The 26,233-nt window shown below is 40.1% G+C and overlaps 3 protein-coding genes across 3 annotated transcripts in view; 2 read left to right on the plus strand and 1 right to left on the minus strand.

Moving 5' to 3' along the window:
* The window catches only part of LOC308099648 (uncharacterized protein), a gene marked incomplete at its 3' end in the record, with an annotated part of 46,598 nt that extends 28,232 nt beyond the window's left edge, over positions 1–18,366 (plus strand). The window contains exon 13 of the mRNA XM_080448384.1: positions 16,112–18,366. Within this exon, the coding sequence (XP_080304510.1) occupies positions 16,112–18,366 (2,255 nt within the window). The remainder of the gene's footprint in view (positions 1–16,111) is intronic.
* A 4,166-nt stretch (positions 18,367–22,532) lies between these two features.
* LOC308099649 (transcription initiation factor TFIID subunit 12-like) lies at positions 22,533–22,931 on the minus strand (the record flags this gene model as incomplete). Its single annotated transcript, XM_080448385.1, has 1 exon — positions 22,533–22,931. One exon carries the CDS (start codon positions 22,929–22,931, stop codon positions 22,533–22,535), a length of 399 nt encoding a protein of 132 aa, XP_080304511.1.
* A 1,011-nt stretch (positions 22,932–23,942) lies between these two features.
* Positions 23,943–25,130, plus strand: LOC308099650 (mevalonate kinase-like; the record flags this gene model as incomplete). The annotated part of the gene is made up of 1 exon (XM_080448386.1): positions 23,943–25,130. One exon carries the CDS (start codon positions 23,943–23,945, stop codon positions 25,128–25,130), a length of 1,188 nt encoding a protein of 395 aa, XP_080304512.1.
* Between the last annotated feature and the right edge of the window lie 1,103 nt (positions 25,131–26,233).

Consider the following 26,233-nt stretch of genomic DNA (forward strand, 5'->3'; position numbering starts at 1 on the left):
ATTGATTATGTAATACTACTGTACCTGGTTAATTAGTAAAGCTTTGTATTGTTTATGTAAAACTATCTGGTTAATTATTGATTTTGTAATACTAGTACAGCTTTGCATTATGTAAAACAATTTGAGTAACAGCTTTTCCTGCTTCACACTAGTAAAATAATAAATAATGAGTAACGCAAACTGGTTCTCTTTGTTAACTTAAAGCTGCAATCTACTTATTCTAATGAACAAAATGTTATTTTGGTAGAGTATGTTAATACAATAGGAGTTGGAGGTGGTCTCCCTACTCTTATATTGAGAGTAATTTAGATCATGGTGTCGAGTAGGACACCTACTGGTTGACAAGTAGTACTGGCTGGAGCTCATACTGTAGGTTCAATATCTCCTGTAGCCATGCAGAGATTCCCTCTGGAGAGTGGTAGAAATGTGGTCTCCCACTCTCCCATGCAGGAGACCAGGGTTCAAATCTGATGCGGGACATGAATCTAAATATACCAAAAACATTTGGGAGTAAATGTGGAAGAAAACATATTTCCAGGTTTGAAATGTTTCTAGTATTGATACTTACTGTATCTGTGGGAGAAGCCATGCCTCGTCCTGGGCGAAAGTTCCCCTGGCTCTGATGTGTATCTGGAGTGGTTAAACATTAAAGTTTTGTCATGTTTCATGTTTTCATGTTACATTAATGTTGTGGTTATAATGTAAAGGACAATCTTTGATTTCAACTCATTTTGGGTAGATTTAACTATTGAGACGCTTTCTATGTGTAATGTTTGACTGTACTTTATTAATTCAAGTCATTTGAGAAAATCAGGAGCTTGCTCTCTGGCGGGCTGAGCCTTGGCTCCGGCAGGACTTCATCCAAAAAACGACATACAGTATTGTATGTTTATTAATATTTATCAAGCTTGATTCACACTCACACCATTTTGTGTATTCCTCTCATTTTTATTTTTTCATTCCATTAATTCTGTTTTGGTCATTTATAAAATCTGAATTCCAGATGTTCGTCAAGTCTGATTTAGACTTGTTTCATGTGAGAATGTAAATGTGACTCTCTTTTTGTATGTGACATAATTCTGTGCACAACTGAATGAAATAAATACACATTAACAGTTTACTCATGCTCCGTCACCAGACCATCCATCTATATTATTAATTATATGCTATTCCATTGTACTACTCTACTCTTAACTCCCTATATTGTATTATGAGCCTAGTAGCCTAATGTATCTTCATAATTGTGTTTTTTTTTACCATTACATTTTATCATATCGATTTTGCTTATTTTCCATTAATATTTTAAGTGATACAATATCCACTCAATGCATAAGTGGTAAATTAGATTACTTTATAAGCATGCAATACCAGAGCTAAGTGTCATCATATCAAGTCGTTACCTCACCATATACTACATCATGGCTCTTCACCTGCAGTCACCTGAGTGCAACACGGTAAAGTCATGTCAACCAGCACTTAACTGTACATCATTACTTTCAATCATTCTTTGTTGTTCAATCTCTATCAATCTTAAAAACAAACTTTATAAAAATATATATATATACTACAAAAACACAAATAAATTATTATTATTGTTATTATTATTGTTATTGTTATTGTTATTGTTATTGTTATTGTTATTATTATTAGGCCTACTATTATTACTACCCCGCCCATTTCTATCAAATCAACCACAAGAGAGGGAGATCACCTCAAGAAACTACAGTCTATATATGTTTCCAATCCTGTGTGTAGTTACAAAAGCGTCATCTCAGCCATTGCTGCTCTGACTGTGTTGACACAGTAGCTGAAAAGGTAGAAAGGCCTGGTAACCAGAAGGTCACTGGTTCCTGCTGTCTGTGTCGAAGTGTCCCTAAGCAGAGCACTTAACCCCTAACTGCTCCCCGGGCATTGTAATAATAGCACCCACTGCTCCCAATAGGATAGGTACAGAAATAAATAAATCACGTATGTGCAAATGTACAGTGACAAATACCCCAAACTACAAAAACATAACTAAATTATTATTATTATTATAGGCCAACTATTATTATTACTATTATTACTACCCCGCCCATTTCTATAGAATCAAACACAAGAGAGGGAGATCACCTCAAGAAACTACAGTCTTATGAAATACGTAAAAAATTTGAGCCATGGATTTTCCAGGCCTAAATGGGGAAATCAATTTCAATCATTAATCTTCTTATAACCGGAAACTCTTTTTTTCCCTCAATTGGAAGCACCTCCTACTCCTTCACCTCTGCTATAACAAACTTTTCCCTGAAGGTTGACTCGGCTGATACGCTTCGGCAACTTTTCTGTCTTTTCTTTTCTTTCTTTATTCTTTCTTCATAAGAGTATGCCTTAACTACCAAATCAGTAAGTGGCCTCTGGCAATATATTTTTGACAATCATATGACTTTTAGAGATAGATAGATAGATAGATAGAGAGAGAGAGAGAGAGAGAGAGAGAGAGAGAGAGAGAGAGAGAGAGAGAGAGAGAGAGAGAGAGAGAGAGAGAGAGAGAGAGATTTCATCCTCATATTTTTGTCTATTTGTGTTAACTTAAACATACATGTAAAATATATTCTCTGTGACAAGGATCACATACAGTAGAGCTACATGTGTGTGTGTGTGTGTGTGTGTGTGTGTGTGTGTGTGTGTGTGTGTGTGTGTGTGTGTGTGTGTGTGTGTGTGTGTGTGTGTGTGTGTGTGTGTGTGTGTGTGTGTGTGTGTGTGTGTGTGTTGCGCGCGTGCGTGCGTGCTTGTGTCTGTGTGTGTGGTGGTGGTGGTGGTGCCTATATGAACTTCTACCTCCCAATAATGGTACAAGGGTGTTGAGGTCTACTGACCAGTCACTCCTTAAGGTCCCAGCAACTAAGTTGAAAACACAGATCATTTTCCTCCATAGCGCCCACATTGTGGAACAAGCTGCCACCCCATGTTAGAGTGTCTCAAACCCTGTCTGTGTTTAAATCACGTTTGAAAACTCACTTGTTCTCCTTGGCGTTTGAAAATTTAGATTGAGAAGCTGCTGCTTCCCCAGGCATTGTGTCAATCGTTGTCTTGTTCATTGTGTGTGTTCTCTTGTTTATTTTAGTATTTTACTGAGTGTACAGCACTTTGGTTCAACACTGTTGTTTTTAAATGTGCTCTATAAATAAAGTGGATTGGATTGGATTGAAACACAACGTGTTGGCCTATGCTAGTTTGCTGCGTAGTTGTGTTTGGACTCTGGACTCTGGAGTACCAACATGGATGATAAACAGATTTGGCATAAGTGAGCCTGAGAGGATTGGGATATTAGACTATAGGCCTAGCGCCAGGAGGATGACCTTCATGAAAGAAAATAAACTGATTTGACCATGCAGTTGCCTCGGAAAGGCTAAATAACATTATGTTTAAAAACAAAGACCAGTAAAAGTACTCTCTCTCTCTCTCTTCTCTCTCTCTCTCTCTCTCTCTCTCTCTCTCTCTCTCTCTCTCTCTCTCTCTCTCTCTCTCTCTCTCTCTCTCATTTATCTTGGTCTGACATTTTTCTACTTACATTTAAGAAATGAAGCAGACAAATGTTTTGTATGTCTCTATGTCTGCATGTCTACCAATTTCCGCTCTGTTTCAGTGATTTTCTTCTTCCTTTTCTCACTTTATAATGTGGCGTGCTACACTAAACTAATCTCTCAACATGCAATGTTGTTGTTAGTAGGAATAAACACAGAAGCACCCGGGAGGAAATGGACTAAGAAAGGGGAGGAGCCAAACCCGAGGTCCTGTTTTACACAAATAAGGAGGTTGGTATAAAGGTACCTTTGTTGGTACAAAGGTATTTATTTTTTCTTTTTTCTACCAAATGGGTTCCCAGATTGACACTAAACAGCTGTCCAGGATAAGCGGCCACTGAATTCATACAGTCTGGCTGTAACTTTAGCAAAATATGTTTACGATCCCCTATGTAGTTACAAAAGCATCATCTCAGCCATTGCTGCTCTGAAAGTGCCTGTAAGGAAAACACTGCACCTGCTTATTTTTTTTTATTTTTTTTATTTCCTTTATTTATTCAGGGGAGCCCACTGAGAGCAAGCTCTCTTTTTCAGGGACGCCCTGATAACAGCATATAACACATATACATAATGAAAAACAATAACAAACATTTGAATCATATTACAATCGTCACAGAAGCAAACTAGAAAAAGTGCTCCTCGGAGCACAGGTCTCCGCCAGGTCAGGTAGGTTATTGTGGCCTCCTGGTGGCGCTATAATAGGCCAAAGTGAAAAGGGTGCCATTTCTTCTTAGGCCTTGCACGGCAATCGGACACTGCATTCATGATTTGAAGCATTTTGTTCAAAAATGTGTTTTGCTAAATTAGACCTGCTGGTGGCGCTATAACAGGCCAATGTTAAAAGGGTGGCATTTGCTCCTCAACATAGTGTGAATGTGCGTCCAAAGTTTGACCGCAATCGGATGCTGCGTTCATGATTTGCGGCATTTTGTTCAAAACAAGGCACTACTGCAAACTTTAGATGTCAATCTTAGCCAATCAGGATGGAATATGAAAAATCAAACACATCCGTCTTGATCACATGACTGTAGAGATCATGTGTACCGATTTGCGTGAAATTTCGATACAATCGGAAGGAGTAATATAAAAAAATGTGTTTTACATAAGTCGGCCTCCTGGTGGCGCTATAAAAGGCAGATGTGAAAAATGCAGGGCAAAGGTTTTTCCTTGACCTCTAGGGAGTGCGCTTACAAAGTTTTACACAGATCGGTGCAGTTATAGGTCAAAACACAAATCGGTCTGTTATAGCGCCACCATGAGGCTGATTTGAACATTTTCAAGTGGCATTTCTTCCTCGGCCTAGTGGGAATGTGCGTGTGAAATCTCACGGAAATCGCAAGCTGCGTTCATGATTTGAGGCATTTTGTTGAAAACGGAGCAATCCTGCAAACTTTGGAAGCCAACCTTAGCCAATCAGGATGAAATATGGAAAATTGGACAGATCCGTGTTGATCACATGACTATAGAGATACTGTGTACTGATTTGCGTGATGTTTGGATAAAATCTGTAGGAGTACTGTCAAGAAATGTGTTTTGCAAAAAGCGGCCTCCTGGTGGCGCTATAAAAGGCTAATTTGAAAGATTTGGGGCAGAGGTTCTGCTCTGGCATCCAGCGAGTGTGTGTGCACAGATTCGCTGCGATCAAGCCAACGGTGCCGGAGATTAGCTGTACACAAAATGACAGAATGACGGACGGACGGACACACACACACACACACGGACGGACGGACAGGGGGCAAAACATACTCTCTCGCCATGCCTTTCGGCCTGGCGGAGACAATAAACAGTGTTACATGAAACAGGTGCAGTTACTATGAAATTTGTCCTCGAGAAGTACCCTAAATGTCTCTATTGAGACCAATCGCTCCAGTTTCAGAGAGTCCTGAAGTTTGTTCCATTTGTGTGGAGCATAGAGATGCGCGGATGGGTTTTTTTGTCACCCAAATCCGCGTTAACAAGTTCATTATCCATCCGCCATCCACCCGCGGTACTTATATCATCCTATTTATAGATCCGCACCAACCGCACCAAATAATTGTTATTTTCCTGATGTTAGTTTTCTTATAAACAGTGTTACTCACCACTGTCGCGATGCAGTGACTGTATACAATCCACAACCATGGTAACAACAAGCGAACGTCTTCATTAAGTTACTTTCGCTTTCAACCACTTTGTTGCCATGTCGGCTTTTTATAAGCTTTTTATAAGCGACTTTTAATATAATAAACTTTATTTATATAGCACCTTTCATGACATAAATGCAGCTCAAAGTGCTTTACAGAAAAAGAAAGAAAAAGTGAAAACAAAACACAGAGCAAAAACAATGCTCTGTGTTGCGATTTTTGGGCTTGTTTGGCACTTGTTTTGGGCTTGTTTTCATAGACCTGGCTACTTATTTCTCTCGCAACCTGGCAACACTGGCTGCTTGCAAAGCAACATGTCGTGAGCGGCTATTTTGTGCCTGGTGTAAAATGACGTAATATTAAAATACTACAAACGCACACACGGTGAAATGTAGTGCTTTTTAAAAGCTATTATAGGCCTATAGATTGATATCATTAATTTAATTCCCGCATTATTTCACCCACGGTTTATCCAATATGAATTAATAATTATATTTGATTGACCCAAATCCACCCAAACTGCGGTTAACTGCGGCAACCGCGGCTAAAACCGCGATCCGCGCATCTCTAGCACTGGAGCATAATACATGAAGGCAGTCTTTCCTTGTTCACTTTTCTTACGTGGACTGGTATATCTAATGTGTCTTTGTGAACGTGTTGAGTGTCCAGAAACCTTTGGTTCTAAGAGCGAAGAAAGGTATAGAGGAAGCTTGCCACACAAGGCCTTATAAATAAAAAGAATACAATGTTGTATGGGCTGAGATGAGAAGGACCTCTTTCTTCTCCTTCCAAGTCAGTAGTCTGTCAGATTCCCAGCTCTATCGTTACTCTCCACTTTGTGTTAATCTGGGCCTGATATTAAATATTGCATTTAAAATAAACTTATATCCCATGTAATGGATAAAAGTTTAGTTTAATCTGAAACATCAAATGTTGAGCTCTCCTCTTATGCAAAAAACAAACTTTTTTTTACTGATTTATTTATACAAACTCTATTCCCCCCCCCACAGCTTCATCTTGTCCTGATGGCTGCACCCCACGACTGACAAACCCCTGGGTAGGCAACCCGACCTGGTGGAGATCTGCTCTGAGGAGCATACTTTTCTAGTTTGCTCTATTTAGAGATTATAGAGACATGAAAAAGTCAGAGAGAGGGGATATTATGCAACATGTGACAGTTGTCTCCAATGATGGAAGAAGTACTCAAGAAGTACTTTTTTACTCAAGTAAAAGTATCAATACCCAACGCGTCGCTTTGCGACACATTGTGAGCTTGTAGATCGGCTATTTTCATAAAGCCAAAGTATAGGTCTGAAGTGGTTTTGTAATAATAATTTAAATCTACAAAGTCACTAATAACTAAAGTATTCTACTTAAGTACAGTACTTGAGTAAATGTAGTTAGTTACTTTACACCACTGGAGAGAGGGGATATTATGCAACACGTGAGACTATAGCTTGTGACTATAGCCTGTCTGACACTCATTTCATTGGACTGGTCTGAAGTCTGAAAAAAAACATTGAAATATTTTATTATATTATAATATAATATAATTAAATATTCAAATATACTATATTTAATAAACACCCCCCTTTTTGCTGTTTTCAAATATTGTTTTGACACAGAATCAAATGTTTTACGGACATGATTCACCATGATGGCTTGGTTCCAGGCTTAAAAAAACACACAAAGACACACAGGACAAACTCCATGTCAATCATTGGTGACAATCATGTCACACATTAACAAGATCATAATGGTGTATAGGCATATTTTGATGATGCTCTTGTTATTTCGTCACTTTTTTATGATAAAAAGCAAGTGGCTTAGGCAGTTGGAGACAGCTTATTAAAAAATCATATTGCGCCCCCTTTTATTACATTTAGGAATTTTCTTTAATATATGAAGTTGTTTTTTTGTAACTTTAATGAATGTATGAGCTGTCATGAACGCATCAAGAAGGCAGAGTTAACATAATGTTAACTGTCTGTCTGTCTGTCTGTCTGTCTGTCTGTCTGTCTGTCTGTCTGTCTGTCTGTCTGTCTGTCTGTCTGTCTGTCTGTCTGTCTGTCTGTCTGTCTGTCTGTCTGTCTGTCTGTCTGTCTGTCTGTGAGCAGGAAGATTACTGGGGGGGTAATCTGAGTTCCCAGAAGTTTTCGCCAGCTCTCGCATACAAACGGGAGGGGCGAGTACTGGGGGGGCAATGGCGTGGCCAATCACAAAAGGCACCTAATATCTAAACAGCTTTATGTCATTCCTTCTATTTTTATGCTTATAGCCAATTTACACTGTTTATAACACAAATGTAGCCTAATATAATTTATTTTGTTTACTCCACCAATACCCCAAACAGGCAATGTTTTTTGAGCAAAACAAATGCTTGCAATGGATTCAGAATCATGAACAAGAAAGGTCTGCTCCTCTGAGAGTAGAATGGGATCTGAAAAATCAGACTCATCCATCTTGATCTTATGATCCCAGAGATAATGTGCATCAATTTGTGTGACAAAATCTGTAGGAGTAGTAGCAAAAATAGTGTTTTGAAGAAAATGCTAAATGGTGGAAAATGTACAGTATTTTGGCACAATATGTTACGTCATGATCCAAGGAATCCAGGGAAAAATATGTTGATTGAACGACCTACGGTTCAAGATGTATAGGCCAAAACGTGAAGTGGGCTGTTGTAGCGCCACCATGAGGTGATTTGAAAAATGTGGAGCCTAGTGGAACTGTGCCTGCAACGTTTCACAGCAATTGGGCACTGCGTTCATGATTTGTGGCATGTTGTGCAAAAAGGGCCACCCTGCAAACCTTGGAAGCCAATGGTACCTAATCAGAATGTAATATGAGAAATCTGACAGATATGACTTGATCACATGAATACAGAGATAATGATGTGTACTCTTCCTTGGCTTGCTGGGAATGTGAGTGAAAAGTTTCCAACCGTTCCGTCTAGTGGTGCTTGTGGGATGTCGTGCAAAAAGGCCCCTCCTGTAGTAATATAAATGAATGAGTTTGGCAAAGATCTGCCCCATGGTGGCGCTATAACAGGCCGATGTGAAACATTTGGAGCAGAGGTTCTGCTCTGGCCTCCAGGAAGTGTGTGCAATATTTCTCGCTGATCAGTCCAACGGTGCCGAGCTGGCCACAGACACACGGACGGACAGACACACAGACGGACACCAAAAACATAGGCCAGACAAAAAACCCTAGTTTGACCCTTCGCAACCTTGTGAGGCACGTGGAACCGCCGGCTGCCCTAGTAGTGTGAGATTTATTACAGGCACATCTTGTACGTCGTAATTGCATGTACTTATTTCAATAGCCATATGCTGTCTGATGCAGATGTTTAATAATATTCAAGGTTGGTTTCTGCTAAATATGTAACAATTCAAATTGGCAACAACAGAACAAATATAGCAGTGCCACATTGTGCATGCTTTAGCCTAGTGTCTATAAAATAAATAACCATTCAAAATCAACAGATTTTTATACACAAAAAAATAAATAAAAATAGACTAGTTCAAAGAGCAGAGACTTGATTTGGACTGTAGCTCAAATACTTGAGTGAGCATTATCATTCTCTTTCTCTTTCTCCTGCTTTAAAGGAGCAACCTCCTCGAATGCAACATTGTGCATACTTTTAGTGTCTACATTTATTTTTCTCTTTTCTTATTCTTTCTCTTCTTGACATTATGCTAAAAGTGCTAAATCAATGTTCTGCTGTGCATGATAATTAAGGGTTAATCTCCCAGAAATAGACTAACGACATCGATATAAGGCCACTACTGGCTTGGTTGGACATTAATATGTCAGAAGGCTTTTCTGCAGGTAATTTGGAATTACCTATTTTGTCATCAGTAGATTACTTAATGTAAACCTATAAGGTCACTACAAAAATATTCAGCAAAAGTATACTGATAGTTTCACATGCTCGACATTGGTCGTGTGGTGGTTATCTAACGTTAAATCCATTGATTGATTTATGACTAGCTTGTTAAGCAGGGCAGTAGGGTACTCCCTAATTTAGGCTCAGCTGTTTGGCACTGAATGAGACTTTCTTCACAACGAGACGAAATGTTTGCAAGTGAAGTCATAGTTCGGTATCTGACTTAGGGGGGCAAACAATTTTTTTTTATTTTTTTTTTTTATCCCACGATTTTGTAACAGATTTTTTCATCCAGTGCCGATGCCTAAGCTATAATCATGGGCGCTACTCTCCCTCTGCCAGCCTGGGGAGAGCCCTGAACTGAGTTCATGCTTCCTTCAATGCATGAGGAGGGAGCAGGCCACTTATTATCACCTGACAGGGGGGGGGGAGTTTCCCTGGTTGGGCATGTGGAAGGAACACGTTATTCCAACCAGTTCCTTTCCCCTCCATCAGGCGCTCCGGCTGACCAGGGGGAGGCAGTATAGAGACCAGGATTAGTGCATGTTTTTTTGTGAGGGTACCTACCCTAAGGGACACGGGGAGAACATGGAAACTCCACACAGAAAGGTCCCCCCCCAAAAAAGAAAGGCCATTTCGCCAACCCCACCTAGGGTATGGGCACTGATGATGCGAAGGAGAGAACATGCTCCCCATCGCCCAAAGCGACCCCGGCGGGAATCGAACCCAGGATTTGGGGTTTTGTTTTGTTTGTTAACCGGCAGGTTGGTCGTCACCAGGGCACTGATGGAGGAGATGTATGTGGCTGTGTGCTGCTCTATGTCTAACTGTAGGCGCAGGGGAGGGAAGGGAGGGGCACGGCACAGGAGTACCGAGGGCACAAGTGTGGGAATGTCTGGCAAAATGACAACGCACATTTTGGGGAATTGTTAATATATTAGAAGCTATTAATCTAGAATTGATCAATGTCACCTGTAAACTTATTATTATTATTTTTTTAAAGGGCGCTTCTGGTCAAGAGGGAAACGGGCAGGTGCTCTAGCACCACCTAGTGTCTATCTGTGCATGTCCCTGCACACATACACAGGCTCCTGGGTTACAGATGTTTATGGGCTTTATTCTCAAATATTTACGAAGGGCATAGCTGACACTCCAATGAATATAAAATAATTCATAAATAACTTTTTGCTAAATGTAGTTGCTGTTTTATTATCTTGTTGCCTTGAAAACCTTATAAATCTTTGACCCATATGGCTATTCATAAAAACAATAATTATACTTTGAGAGAAAAGAGAATGCCTGCAACACTCTGGGTTAAATAAAGGTCTCAAGGTGCACGGCCCATCAATATTATGAGAAGAAGAAAACAGAAAACACTGTCTTCCGTTCTCTCATTTATATGTATTGGAACCCTGTCTTCCACCTTTTTTTTGTGAATTAGCCAAGTAGCTGTTGAATTACACTGATCAAAATGTCATGCAAATTCTCTGTCAAACTGGACACATCAGTGACACACAGGACAAACCCCATGTCAATCATTGGTGACAATCAGGTCACATTAACAAGATTATAATTATGCATAATTATGCAGATTTTGATGATGCTCTTGTTATTGTCACTTTTATTGTCGTGAAAAGCAAGTGGCTTAGGCTAGGGTACCTGCAGACAGATCAAATCATAGAATCTGCCCCCCAGGGCACTGACAAAAAGTGTCTCCCCTCAGCTCACAGGTCATGTCTTTTCACTGCAAATACTTGTAAGAGTGAGTGACAAATAAAACCTATTTGAATCTTTGAATATTCATGAACAATATAATTATAATATAATAAAAACATTTGGGAATGTACTACCGACATGAAATGTTTATGTTTTTTGTAACTGTAATGAATGTATTATTGAGCTGTCATGAATGTGTCAAGAATGCAGAGCAAATACAGAGTTAATAGAGTGTTAACATAATGTTATTTGTTATTCTGTCCATAACAAACCAACAGACTCCAATTGAATTTGTATTTCCTGGGTGTCCAGCAGAGTGACGTTATGGCTGAATCAGCGAATACAGCACCTGGTGAGTCCAGTCAAATACTGAACTTTCAGTGAAATATTGTAATTCTGCATAGTGGAAACAAAGCATCCAATTTGACTTACTTGGGACATTATTGTTTTTCTCATGTAAACCTACAGTATACTGTATGTCTGAAGTGATTAATTGATAAATACATTACAATTATATTTTCATCTAAAGTATTAAAGTATCTCATATTGCACCTCAACCTCAACCCATTTCAGTGCTCACAGTCTTAGATATTTTCTTTTCTCTGTGAAGGATTTTGTTTATCATAGAGACCTGGTGAGGGAAATGAGATTGTAACTGTTTCAAATATTAAGAATGTACTGAAAAATAAATACAACTAAAATGATTTTGGGTAGTCATTTAGAATATTGATTGAATTGCATTTTTCTTCATTCCATATTGTCATAGAGGACCAGCCTGTGAAACGGAGTGAAAGCTATGAGATGCTACCTCCTAACAGTGAGTGAAGACTGAACTCAATCAGAACTGTTTTGGTGTTTCATTTGTAAAGAATGAAATACCATTCAGCCTATAGTTGTAATGATTTAACCTAATACAGCTACAACACACATTTTCCCAAGATAAAGCCCCCATTCCCTGATGCCATTTGCATCTGTTTCTTGCAATAAACCAGTAGAGTGAAACACATTTATTCATCAGATATGACACAATAACTCCTTACACACATGTTCATATTCAGACATGTTCAGACATAGAAAACAGAACATTCTTTGTATTCAGTTTATGTGTGTGCAAAGACCTGTGGAGGTGGGGGTTGCAGAGACAGTGTTCTTTGCAAGCTATAGGGTTGTGGTTAGGTTGAAAGTGGTACATCTGTCAATTCTCTGTACTAAATGTGATCTACTGCCTACATCGTGACCACATTCTCTCCTCTAGTCCGCTACACCATGGGTCTTCAACAGTTACTAGGGGGCCACCAAATGTTTGAGTGATAGGACCTTTTTTCTCCCATATTCTGGCGGGAACATTCACCAAACATAGCCGATCTACAAGCTTGCGACACGTTGTGAGCTTGTAGATCTACTATTTTTGGCAAAGAGATTTGGTGGAGGAAAAAAGGGCAGAATAAGTACAGACAGAGACACAGTATTGAGGGATTAAGTGTAATAATGTCTAAAAATACACATTAACATGAATCCAACATATTCATAGAAAAGATCATGTGTAAACAAACAAACAAACAAACAAACAAACAAACAAGTAAAACAAGTAAAACAAGTCTATGAAGCTATCTATATGAAATCTATGAAAAAACTTTCCTGACCATTAAAGTTGGAGCCCAACTTTAAAGTTGGAGCCGAACTTTAGACTACAAAAGCTGAGTCTGCTTTAACATGCACAACCCTCACATTTACAATGATTAGAATGTTATTTCTAACATTCTAATCATTTCTAAGGAGGCTGAGTTAGTTCCAAATGACTCATGTGACTGACTCATGTGACTGACATGTGACTGATATTCATTATTGTCTTGAATGTATGTTGGTTAGCTATATTCAGGCTTACTATTAAGCACAATTAGTTAGTTTAAACCTGTAATGTTTTAATAGTGTGTTTTCATTTCAGTGTCTGATCTGAGGGTTGTTCTGTTGGGGAATAACATATCAGAGAGGAATGCAGTTGGGAACCTTCTACTGGCAAGATCTGTGTACAAACATTTAGATTTTCATAACTGTATGAAAGTCTCTGTTGAGGTGGAGAACATACAAATGGTGGTCATCAACACTGCAGACTTGCTAAATCCCAACTTGTCAGTTAGAGAACTGTCAACAAAGGTCCAAAGCTGTGTGACAGAATCTACTCCTGGACCTCATGTGTTTCTACTGGTGCTTCAGCCTGATGGCTTCACTGAAGAACAAAGACGCAGGTTACAGAAAGTTCTTAAAGACTTCAGTGATCACTCATTTGATCACGCACTTGTATTAGTGTCAGAGCAGAGTACAGGTCACATGTCAAACTACATGGAGCATCCTCCACTACAGGAGATGATCAGAAAATGTAGGTACAGACATTTACAGCTGAAGAACCTCGCACCCAAAGAGCTGTTGACACGACTGGGTCAAGTTGTTAAGGAGAACAATGGACAGCATGTCCACTGTGATGTCTTTGAAGATGCCATTGGTGTTCTCACCAGCCCTGACGAAAGCAAGAGAGAAAGTGAAGCTTTGAACTTCAATCCATTAAAAGCTGGACAAATATCTGGTAAGTTTAGGACAGATAATGTGTTTGGTGCCTATTTAATGCAAATGATTCTATTACTTAATACTATCATTTTTAAAAGCATGTTGTTGTGAGATATTGCAATTGGTGTCATTATCTTTTCAGGGGTGGAATTGATAAGGAAATCCCATCAGTCATCAACAACAGCTTATCAAAGTAAGTTAAGTGATCAGTGCTGATCAAAGCAAGAGACCAGGTGAAGCTGTGAACTTGAGTCCATTAAGATCTGCTGGGAAATGTACAGGACAGCACTGTTATAATGTGTTTGGTACATCATTAATGCAATTTATTCTATAACCATACCATAGTTTTGAAACGCATCTAGTTGTGATCATTGCAGTTGGTGTTATTTTCATTTCAGGACCAGAAATTATTAAAGCATCCCAGGTGATGGCAATGTATTAGAAAGAGCAAATTAGTTTGTGGTAAATTGTGAAAAAATAAATAATAATATTTTTTTCTTTGTAGCTTCTGAAGTTAAGATTGTGCTTATTGGGAAAAGTGATGACAAAAAAACAGCACTTTATAACTTCATCACACCAGGGAAACGTTCTTATCACTTCCAAAAAAAGCAGCCTGAAGATCGGGAGTGGCAGGGAATGTCTGTCAGAGTAGTGAAAACCGCAGACCTCTTCAGTCAATCTGTTGGATCAGTGAGACGGGAAATAGAGAGGTGTGTATCTCTTTGTTCTCCTGGACCAAATGTGATCCTGCTGTTATTGAAGCATTCTGAATTCACAGAGGAAGACAGACAAACACTGAAGTTCATCATGAGTTTGTTTAATCAAGAAGCCTTTAACCACTCAATGGTCATCACAACACATGAGGAACGTAAAACAAGCAAATCTGTAGAACAGACCATTGTAGATTGTGGAGGAAGACTTTACAGAATGTCTGAAGCGGACTGTCCATCACTGATGAAGAAGATTGAGAACATTGTGAGTGAAAACAAAGGAAGATACCTCACCTTTGATGAAGGAAGAGAAGCCATGACACCAAAGTCCAACCCTCCTCTGAACCTGGTGCTGTGTGGCAAAAGAGATGCCGGTAAGACTTCTGCAGCCAACGCCATTCTGGGTCAGACCCAGTACAAACCAGGGTCTAGTTCCTCTACAGAGTGTGTGAAGAGACAGGGTGAAGTGCATGGGCGCTGGGTGACCCTGGTGGACATGCCTTCCTTGTATGAAACATCTAAGGAGGCAATGATACACAATTCATTCAGTTCTATCTCTCTCTGTGATCCTGACGGCGTCCATGCCTTCCTGCTGGTTGTTCCCATGGGTTCCCTCACTGATGAAGATAAGGGAGAGTTACAGAGCATCCAAGATGTATTCGGCTCTGAGGTCAAAGACTTCCGCATGGTTCTGGGGACTGTAGAGTCTGATCCAACCACTCCAGCAGATAAAGATACAAACATCCAGGAGCTGTGTCAGAGCTGTGGATTCCAACATGTTGTCTTCAACATTAAGGGCAGAAAACAAGTTCCTGAGGTGTTGGCTGCTGTAGAAAAGATGAAACATTCAGAGGGGAAACCACCCTGCTTCACAAGAGAAATGTTTACCAAGGCCCAGATGAAAAAGGTCATACAACAAGACAAACAAATCATGAAGTTACAGGCTGGGCTTCAGAATTCTAGCACTGGTGAGTATTTCATTTGTTGGCTTTTGTGTGTCCTATTTTACCTCTGAGAATCTGTTGAAAACTCCTAAATTTGGTTCTTTAATAAGTATCCCTTTTGAAGCCAGAAAGAAAATTTAGCAACGCTTATTTATATCTCACACTGCACACTGCATTATGTTTTGTAATAAACTCACCACTGCACTTCATATATAACCTATGAAAAAAGTGAACATTATTTATTCTCAGTTAAGGCGTTGTTGGGCATCTACCTATTTACCTGTATATCTCCAGCCTTCTGTCAGATTTTAGTTGTAAAATTTTCACGGAGCTTGGTAAGCTCTTTCTATGCATGTTAGACATGGAATGATCAACAAAATATAATTACTTCAGAAGCACTATCACCCTTGAATATTCTTAAAGGTGCTTTACAAACCACCATAAAGGACACCTGTCATTGCTCCATATAACCTTGACTTGATGTGGACTCTTTTGGATACCAATTATACCGCCCTGGAAAAATAAAGAACAAATTAAAATATTTTTTAAACTATGCAAAAATGTACGTAGGCGACTTCTAATTCAATATCTCTTGAAAATCCAGGTGATGATGACAATCAGAGCAGAGATTGCTTCAGAATGGTGCTGATTGGGAAGACTGGCAGTGGAAAAAGTGCCTCAGGAAACACTATTCTGGATCGAAAAGAATTTATTTCAGAAGCCAGCCCATTGTCAGTCACCAAGTTTTGCCAGAAAGCAGATGGTGAGGTAGATGGCCGTCCTGTTGTTGTCATTGATACACCTGGTTTGTTTGATACAAGTCTGTCCCAAGAAGATGTTTATCAGGAGCTGACAAAATGCATCAATCTTCTGGCCCCAGGGCCTCATGTGTTCCTGTTGGTGTTACACATTGGCCGACACACAAAAGAGGAGATGGAGACGTTGAAGCTAATCCAGGAAACCTTTGGAAATAATTCCAAGAAGTTCACAATCATTCTTTTCACAGGGGGAGACACACTGGAGAGGGAAGAACGGTCCATTGAAACATACATCCAGCGTAGTGATGATTCATTTAAGAAGCTGATTGCAGACTGTGGAGGAAGATATCATGTCTTCAACAACTTTGATAAGAACAACCACAAACAAGTCAGTGATCTGATGAAGAAGGTTGATGAGATGGTGAAGGAGAATGGTGGGGGGTGTTACACCACAGAGATGTTCAAGGAAGCTGAAGCAGCCATTCAAAAACAAATGGAGAAGATTTTAAAAGAGAAGGAAGAGGAGATGAAGAGAGAGATTGAGGCCCTGAGAAGAAAACACGATGAAGAAATGCAAGGAATGATGAAAAGAATGGAAGAGCAGAAAGATGAAATTGAAAAGGAGAGACAGGAAAGAGAGAAACAACTGAAAGAAAAGGAGGATTATATTAAGAAAGTACATGAGGATAGAGAGAAAGAACGGAAAGAAAGAGAAGAGGAGGACAGAAATAGGAAGAAGGAGGAGGAAAAGAAACGAACAGAATGGAAAGAAGAACTTGAGGCCTTGGAGAAAGACAAAAAAATAAGATCAGAAGAAACGGACAGAATGATGGAAAATAAGAGAGAAGAAATGAGGAAACAACAAGAGGCTTGGGAAAAGGAAAGAAAAGGATGGTGGGATAAAAGACACCAGGAAGATGAAGAGAGAAGTGAAGCAGAACATAAGAAAATAAAAAGGCTTCAGGAAGAATTTGACGAGGAAAGAAAAAAACATGAAAAGAAAAGAAGAGAAGAAGATCAAAAGAGACAACAAGAAGAAAAGGAACAACAGAAAATTCTGCATGAGGAAAGAGAGAATGAACAAGAAAAAAGAGAAAAGGAGGGCCGAAAAAGGAAGGAAGAGGAGGAGATTAAACGAAAGGAATGGGAAAAAACTCTTGAGGCCTTGGAGAGAGAAAAAAAAATAGGATCCGAAGAAAAGGACAGACAAAAAGACGCTTGGGAGAAGGAAAGACAAGAATGGTGGGATAAAAGAGACCATGCAGATAAAGAGAGAAAAGGAAAAGAGGAGAAGAAAATAAAAAGACTTCAGGAAGAATTTGATGAGGAAAGAGAAAAACTTGAAAAGAAAAGAAAAGAAGAAGATCAAAGAAAAGACGAAGATCAAAGGAGACGAGAAGAAGTAGAAAAGGAACGACAGGGAATTCTGCAAATGGAGAGAAAGAAAGAACAGGAAAAAAGAGAAGGGGAGGACAGAAAAAGAAAGGAAGAGGAGGAAATCAAACAGAAGGAGTGGAAAGAACAACTTGATGCCCTGGAGAGAGACAAAAAAAAATCAGAAGAAAAAGAAAAAATGTTGGAAAATGAGAGAGAAGAAAATTTGAGAAAACAACAAGAGGCTTGGGAGAACGAAAGAAGAGGATGGTGGAATAAAAGACACCAGGATGATGAAGAGAGAAGAGAAGAAGAACATGAGAAAATAAAAAGGCTTCAGAAAGAATTTGATGAGAAAAGAGAAACACATGAAAATAAAAGAAGAGAAGAAGATCAAAACAGACGACAAGAAGAGGAAAAGGAACGACAGAGAATTCTGAAAGAACATGAAGAAGAAGTGAAACTGATTGAGAAGAAATTCACAGACGAGGCCAGAAAACAAGCAGAGGAATTTAATGACTACATAGAAAAACTTAAGGAGGAGTTAAAAGAAAAATACGGGAAGGAGTACGAAGAAAAATACAAAAAGGAGATGGAAAGGCTGAAAAGAAGACTAGCAGAACTGGAACAGGGCAAGGAAACCCCAGAATCAAGAAATGAAAAGAAGGAAATAGAAAATCAAATCGAAAATATGGAAAACAAGAAGAGAAGATGCATCATCTTCTGAGAGCATGATGTAAGCATTAACAAAAACATTCTTTCATTGATTTGATTATAATATATTAATCAGTCAATCAACTCATTAATTTTACATTACCTAACCCCGCTGTACTGACTGTTGTTTTGCTGTCTGCAATTCATTTGAATAGGGTTAGTGATGAGTTGAGGGTCACATTGTCTTTGTTTATTACTGTAAAACCACACAGATATGAAATTAAGTTAAATATTTCTTCCTTGAACAAATAAAGTCAGATAAGTTGCGTTTGAGGCAAAGAGGCATATTGTCGCTGTCAGGTGGGAAACCTTAATTATGTCCAAAACCGTTACATTTCAGGAAATGGAAAAATAACCTGTTCAATGGATCCAAAGTAGTTATAATAATAATGTTATAATAATAAAAAGTATTATCAAGAGCTTTTGACTAAATAATAATTTAGTCAAAAGCTCTTGTTAATACTTTTCATTGGTTAAATATTTATAAAAGCAATGCAAGGCTTGGCATGCTCCACCCACAGAACTTAAAACGTTCTTCTCAGTAGGTCTATATGTTATAAAAAAAATATATATAATTAAAACATGAAACCTGGTGCACATGCTTATGTTGCCTATGCCTTAACATGGCCATGGCATTTACCCATCCTATGTGATCTGGCTCATTTGTGTGATCTGGTTATTGGTTGTTCTCTCTTCTTTGGTGCAGAGAAAGAGAGAGAAAGAGAAAGATCGAGAGAGGGAGTTGTTGATCTGAATTTATTAAGCTGTTAGTGGCGTCCTCCACACGGTTTAATCCATATCCAACATCTCTCCTCTTGTGTTTTTTTTGGCTTCAGAAAAAGCAATACCCCCCTCTACATCTTTGAGGGTATCTGCTATCGACTTGAACATTACATATGCACACCACTTCGACATTCGCTTATTGCTGAAAGCATGAAAAGCTTCTGCACCTAGTTATGGTGGCTAATGTAGGATTGGACAGTGGCCGTTCTAGGGACGGACTTAGCAAAGGGTGAATTACAGGGAATGAGCATGTTGAGGGGCCTCTATAGACCATATTCAGTCGGCGGCCATATTGCCATTAAGTCAATGAAATGCCACCCCAGTTGCCACCCCAGCTGCCACAGCAATGCAATGTTAAATTCCAAAATGGCCGCCGTGTGAATATGGACTATAGAGCACATCCAAACACATTTCTGCCCATAGGGCCCGCCAAGTAAATTCAAATCCCCCCTGCAGCTTCCTCTGGTCCTGACAGCTGCAACATGTGACTTACACAGCCCTGGCTGGCTAGGCAAGGCAACCCAGCCTGGGGGACATAATGCTCTGCCTGCCCTAGGCCTAGGCGGTTCAAATGCTCACATTTGATGCCTGCTACTACTGTATCAAAAGCCCTGAAACTTATTTCGTAAGTGTGGATTGTTCCTTTGATAAATAAACAGACAGACAGACTTAAATCACTTTCAACCTGGAATCCCTGTTTTGGGCATGTTATTATAGGTTTAACATTGTATTCTTAATTATTATTTTAATTAAAATAATTTAAAGATGAAATATGGAGATACAAGGTTTCTGCCCGACAGCGATGCTATGTAAAATCATTATTTAGTAAAGCTTTGTATTGATCCTATCTGGCTAAGTTAACCAGGGTAACAAGTGTATTGACAGTTGACACTCTCCATGTCTGCCTGTTTGTGTAGCTGCTTTCTTTGCAGGTGCTGGAGGTGGGCGTGGCAGAACGTCATCAGCAGAGTGACAACACTTGGACACATCAGCATCACTGGCAACACACAGGGCCCCCTGTGTGTAGTAAAGCTTTGTATAGATTCTATAAAACTATCTGGTTAATTAGTTAAACTTTGTATTCATTCAATAAAACGATCTGATTAATTAGTAAAGCTTTGTATTCATTCTATAAAACTATCTGGTTATTTAGTAAAGCTTTGTATAGATTGATTGAATTCTTTATTGGTAAAACATGTTAACAGCACGGAAGTACAGTAAAACACTTGGGCTAAAAGGATAACACAAAAACGTCCTGGGGACTTTCCACATTTCCATTGTGGTCCTATGTATTCAGTTCATCAACGAACTGGAGAATATTTACACAAACCAGTCATCAACAAATACAAATAGCTATATTTACAGAGAAAAAGGAGAAGGTAAAAATGGCAGCAGTGTATGTCCCCTCATCTCAAGGGGATTTCACATCTATCTCCACTGTTTTCTGACATATATGCTTTTTCAGGATAGTTTTGAAGAAGCCAGCGATTCACATCGTTTAATTATGTAAAACTATCTGGTCAATTAATTAGTAAAATTTTGTATTCATTCTACAAAACTATCTGTTTAATTGGTAAAGTTTTGTATTGAATATGTAAAACTATTTGGTTAGCTATTGATTATGTAATACTACCTGGTTAATTATTGATTATGTAATACTACTGTACCTGGTTAATTAGTAAAGCTTTGTATTATGTAAAACTATTTGGGTATAACATATTTTCCTGCTTCACACCAGTAAATGGGTAAATAAGTATGTAATGCAAACTGCTTCTCTTCCTTTAGGCTCATCAAATTCTTACACAACTCTGGAACTTGTTTTAATGAATACATTTTTATTTTGGTTGAGTATGTTAATACAATATAAGTAGTACATGTGCAGTGGTTGGAGGTGGTCTCCTTACTCTTCCATTGAGACATTTAGACCCTGGTGTCTGGTACGACACCTTCTGATTGACAAGTTTTCCTGCCTTAAGCTCATGAGTGCAATATCTCTTTTAGCCATGCAGGGATTCCCTCTTGAAGAGCGCTAGAAATGTTTCCCATGCAGGAGACCTGGGTTCAAATCTGAGGCAAGACATGAAACTTACATTGCAGTGTAAATCTGAGCTGTCAAAACAAAGAAATGTCTCTAAATATACCAAAAACATTTGTGAGGAAAATATATATTTACAGGGTTGAAATGTTTTTTAGTATTTGATACTTACTCTATCTCTGGGAGATGGGACAAGCCAGCATCCTTCGTCCGGGGCGAAAATTCCCCTGCCTCTGGTGTCTCTGGAGTGGTTAAATTAATGTTAATAAAACATCTACTGCATGCACCAACTTGGACACATCATCAGTGTTGTTTCCCGGAGTCACTGGGTGTTTAGGGTCTTGCAACAGACACCCTCCTCCAGACGACCCGACGAGGCTGACCAGACCCCGGCCCGTGTCCAAGTTGCATGCTACTGCCCCCAATGTCTCTTGGGGGCTTAGGGTGGCTGGTGATATGTTAGCAGCAGGTTTTGGTGACACTAGGAGGCTCGGGCCTGGCTCCGCCTTTGTCTCACCAGAAGTGAGTGTTCTTCTGTGCGTTGCGTCGTCATTGCTGCTGGGCACAAACATCTCATTCTGCCTTGATGGATTTGTAAACCCTCCTTCCAGGTTTTACCACAGTTACATTAATGTTTTGGTTATAATGTAAAGGACAATCTTTTTGTTTCAACTCATTTCGGGTAGATTTAACTATTGAGACGCTTTCTCTGGGTAATGTTTGATTGTACTTTATTAATTCAAGTACATTTGAGAAAATCCGGAGCTTAATCTCTGGAGTGCTGAGTCCCGTCTCCAGCAGGACTTCATCCAACTACATACAGTATGATCATTAATATTTATCACGCTTGATTCATGCTCACATCCATCATCAGGCTATGTGCATTCCTCTCATCTTTATTTTTTCATTCCATTAATTCTGTTCTGGCTATTTATCAAATCTGAGTTCCAGTCTCAAATTTGTGTCTCATTATGAAATTACATGGTTTCACGATTATCACGATAATTACACATACATTTATTCCACAACACTATAGAATAACACATTATCAAAATAATGCATTTGCCAATACATACAAAAATGTAATAATTGTCATGGAAAGGTTTGGGAACCCTGGTGTTCAGTACAGCACTGGTTCTCAATGTCAGGACCACCAGGAGTCCAAATGGACAGTGACACTTATGGGTCTGTAACATCAATGGAACAAAATTGTGATTCCAATTTTGAGGATTGTACAGTGAAGATTTGGAAACTAAATCAAAAAATAAAACTAAATCAAATGGGGGGTATGTGGCCTAATGCATATAAAACTGAGGGTCCTTGAAAATAAAATGGTTGAGAATCACTACACTACACTCTTGTTACTTTTTGCTTGTCTTAAGGATCAGTGCCATCCTCTGTCTGTGAGCCTCGGTGGTGCAAGCCTTCTTAAACGGCCGTATCTGGTCTGAGCCGTAGCCAGGGATGCACATGTTCCACTGGCGCTCCAGATGCACCTGGACGTCCTTCACCTCCAAGGCGTTGGACTTGCGGTGGCGTGCCAGCTGACATGCAGCCGTCACCACGTGCTCTATGAAGTCATCTGCAGTCTGTAGCAACATCTCCTCCACGTCCTCATCCAGCTGCTCCTTTGGGTCCATCTCTCTTACCAGGTCCTGTAGCTTCTTCTTGCTGATCAACTGAGATCCCTCTGGGCTAATTCTACCGCCCAGGAGGGCCTTCACTGGGGTTGAGATGCTGTTAGACATCCCAGCGGCCATGGGTGGAATGGAGGGGGTCTGTGGTTTTGCGACCTCTGCTGTAGGTTGAGTTCCAAGTCACTGGACTTCACAGTCACTGACGAATCGCGATATGCCTCCTAAGAGGCCAGCGTGTGTAAATGGACGTAAATATTAAACTATTGATCTTTGTTCTCAGTGTCATGGCAATGACAATATTCAAGTTTTGCTCTCTGTTTTGCTGTTATATACTAGAGCTCAGAGTCCACATGGTGATGTCATCATTATTCCTCTTCAATCAGGAGTTGATTCTAGTAATAACCGCTCACAGTTCAAGCATTCATTTTGGCTTAACCTCAGAACAACGGTAGCGACAGAGATCTTTCTTCAGGCTCATGCAGTCTCGCCAAGTTCTAGTGAAAGTGCCAAGAAGAACTAATGCCTGTCAGTCTATGATGTCAGTCATCGATGAGGTCAGTGCTATGAACGTTAGCCATCTCCATATTTGGACTATTTGGGTGAAGACAGACAGACAGACAGACAGACAGACAGACAGACAGACAAATACACACAGACATAGATAAAGAAATACAAGTACCTGTCATTTGCGGGCAGCACCTGTGCAGTTATCAGTGTGCTTGGAGGACAGTCGATAAGACGTCAGTCATCTACAGTATGATGACAGTACTGTGACATCAGGCATCTCCATATTTAGGCACATAGCGAGTCTACAGATACACAGACGTGATTCCAGAGACAGACAGACAGGCAGACAGACAGGCAGGCAGGCAGGCAGACAGGCAGACATACGGGCAGACGGGCAGACAGGCAGACAGGCAGACAGGCAGACAGACAGACGCTGTCATCGTCACGGCTGTGTTCACAGTCAACTGCCATCATCACAAACCTGAATTCCTTCTGTTTCTGTTCTGTATATCACCATCTTTCGTTCGCACCATCACAATCCTCGCCATCACTCCCTCATTCCCCTTTCCTACTTCAATCACTTCCCTTTTCACTAACTTTTCCCCATACACTATAAGACTGATAGAAATGCAGGTCAAAGAATGCATGGTGTCTGCTCCAGGAAAAGCCATCCTTCACGGAGAACATGCAGTTGTTCATGGAAAGGTGGCTCTGGCAGTGAGTTTGAACCTGAGAACTTATTTATGGTTGAAGTCAAGCTCTACGGGTAAAGTTTCTCTCACTCTTCCAAACATCGACACGTTCGTCTGCTGGGATCTGTCTGACCTGAAGCAGCTTCTTCCTGACTCTAATGGTAAGGAGGAGGTCAAAGTGCCGGATGAGGGACTTCTCAGGAGACTCCGTGAACTTATCGGTGTCACCAATGGGAACTTGGACACTTGCAGCATGGCCACCTTATCATTCCTCTACATTTACCTCTCCCTGTTTGGTTCAGGAGATTTGCCCAGTTTGACAGTGACCGTGTGGTCCGAGTTGCCGACCGGAGCAGGTCTTGGATCAAGCTCTGCCCTCTCAGTGTGCCTCTCTGCTGCTCTGCTCTGTGCCAGCGGAGCCATTCCTCCTGCCATCAAAGACCGAGACAACACCGGCAGCTGGAGTCAGCAACATATGGAGATAATCAACAGCTGGGCATTTCAAGGGGAGACGATCATCCATGGTGACCCATCAGGGGTGGACAACGCCGTGGGGACATGGGGAGGGATTATGAGGTTCTCGTCTGGGAAGATGACAGTGCTGAGCAGGGCGCCATCGTTGAGAATCCTCCTCACCAACACCAAAGTGCCACGTAGCACCAAGGCGCTTGTTGCCGGGGTCAAGGACAAAATCAACAAGTTTCCCTCCATCATGTACCCTGTGCTTGAGTCAGTGGATGCGATTTCCTGCACTTGTGAGAAGACCCTGTCAGAGATGAGCAGTGAAACCGTCACAGGAGAGCACTACGATGTTCTAGAGGAGCTTATTGACATGAACCAGAACCAGCTTAATGTGATGGGTGTTGGACACCCTGCCCTGGACACGCTGTGCCGCCTCACTCTGGACAGAGGACTTCACAGCAAGCTGACAGGTGCTGGAGGAGGGGGGTGTGGCATAACCCTTTTAAGACCTGAGACGGATCGCTCAGTTATCCAGAACACCGTACAGGACCTGCAAGGCTCTGGCTTTGACTGCTGGGAAACCAGTATCGGTGGCCCCGGTGTGCAGCAGCATGCTCCTCTTTCTGTGAAGGAGGGAATTTTAGAAGGTTTAACCACATGAACCCTAGCGTCCCTATTCTGGGCATGTCATAATAGGCGAGCATTCGGTGAAAATACAACACGTTGCGAGCTTGTACATCGTCTGTTTTTGACCAAGACATTTGGTGTAGAGAGAAAAAGTAGGGGACCAAGTATAGACATCTCTGGGGGCCCCAGTCGACTTAGTATACAGTATATAGGGTTTAAGAGCTCAAAAACCTGTGCAGCAACATTCTCCTTTCTGTGAAGGAAGGCATTTTGGAAGGTTTAATCACACAAACCTATTCCTTATTCTGGGCATGTCATAATAGGTGAATATTCAGCAAAAATAGCCAATCTACAAGCTGACAATGTGTCACAACTCACGACACATTGTGAGCTTTTAGAATTTAGATTAACTATTTTCCTCCACTTAACAAAAGCATACTGTATCACTTACACACACTTACACCCCATAATGCTTTGTCTGCCAGGTGATGCTGCAGAATTATAATGTTGGAGTTAATCATACTTGATTAGTGAAACTAATAATGGATCTGAATATCCTAATTACAATCTGATGTTTTCATTTTGTTCTGTACATGTATGTGTTGGGATGAAAATGATGTTATTTATTTTATGTGCAGGAGTGAGTGCATGCGAGTTGAAAGTCTCCAACAGTGTGTTTAGAGCTCTTTGTCCAGTAGATGGCAGCAACGTTGCTTTTCTTTAGCAGAGGCTAGAATGACAGGTCCTGATCAATTGATGAATGTGTTATTTAAAAGGGAGCGTTTCCTAGTGACATTGGAGTGTGACTTACAGGACAGGAAAATCTGGAAGAAAATGTATAAAGATGACCCCTTGACGGCCATATCTGTCAAGACAGATTTTCAATAGAAAGAATAATTATTAATCTTTTTTACCAAATGGATTCCCAGATTGATGTCAGATTAGGCCCTTGTACAAAGAGTCCCATGCGATAAAAAAAAATAAAGTTAACAAATCTGGAAAAATGCAGTAATAGCAGTGCGATCGATTTGAGGGGATGACAGTATTGTAGGTGTGTAAGAGGTAATAGAGAAGTGTTCATTTAAAATGTGTGTGGCCCGTTTGTTTTGTGCTGAAAAAATAAACACACTTTGTTCA

This window comes from Gymnoscopelus braueri (genome assembly GCF_963280865.1).
Source record: "Gymnoscopelus braueri genome assembly, chromosome: 13".
NCBI classification, from domain to species: domain Eukaryota; kingdom Metazoa; phylum Chordata; class Actinopteri; order Myctophiformes; family Myctophidae; genus Gymnoscopelus; species Gymnoscopelus braueri.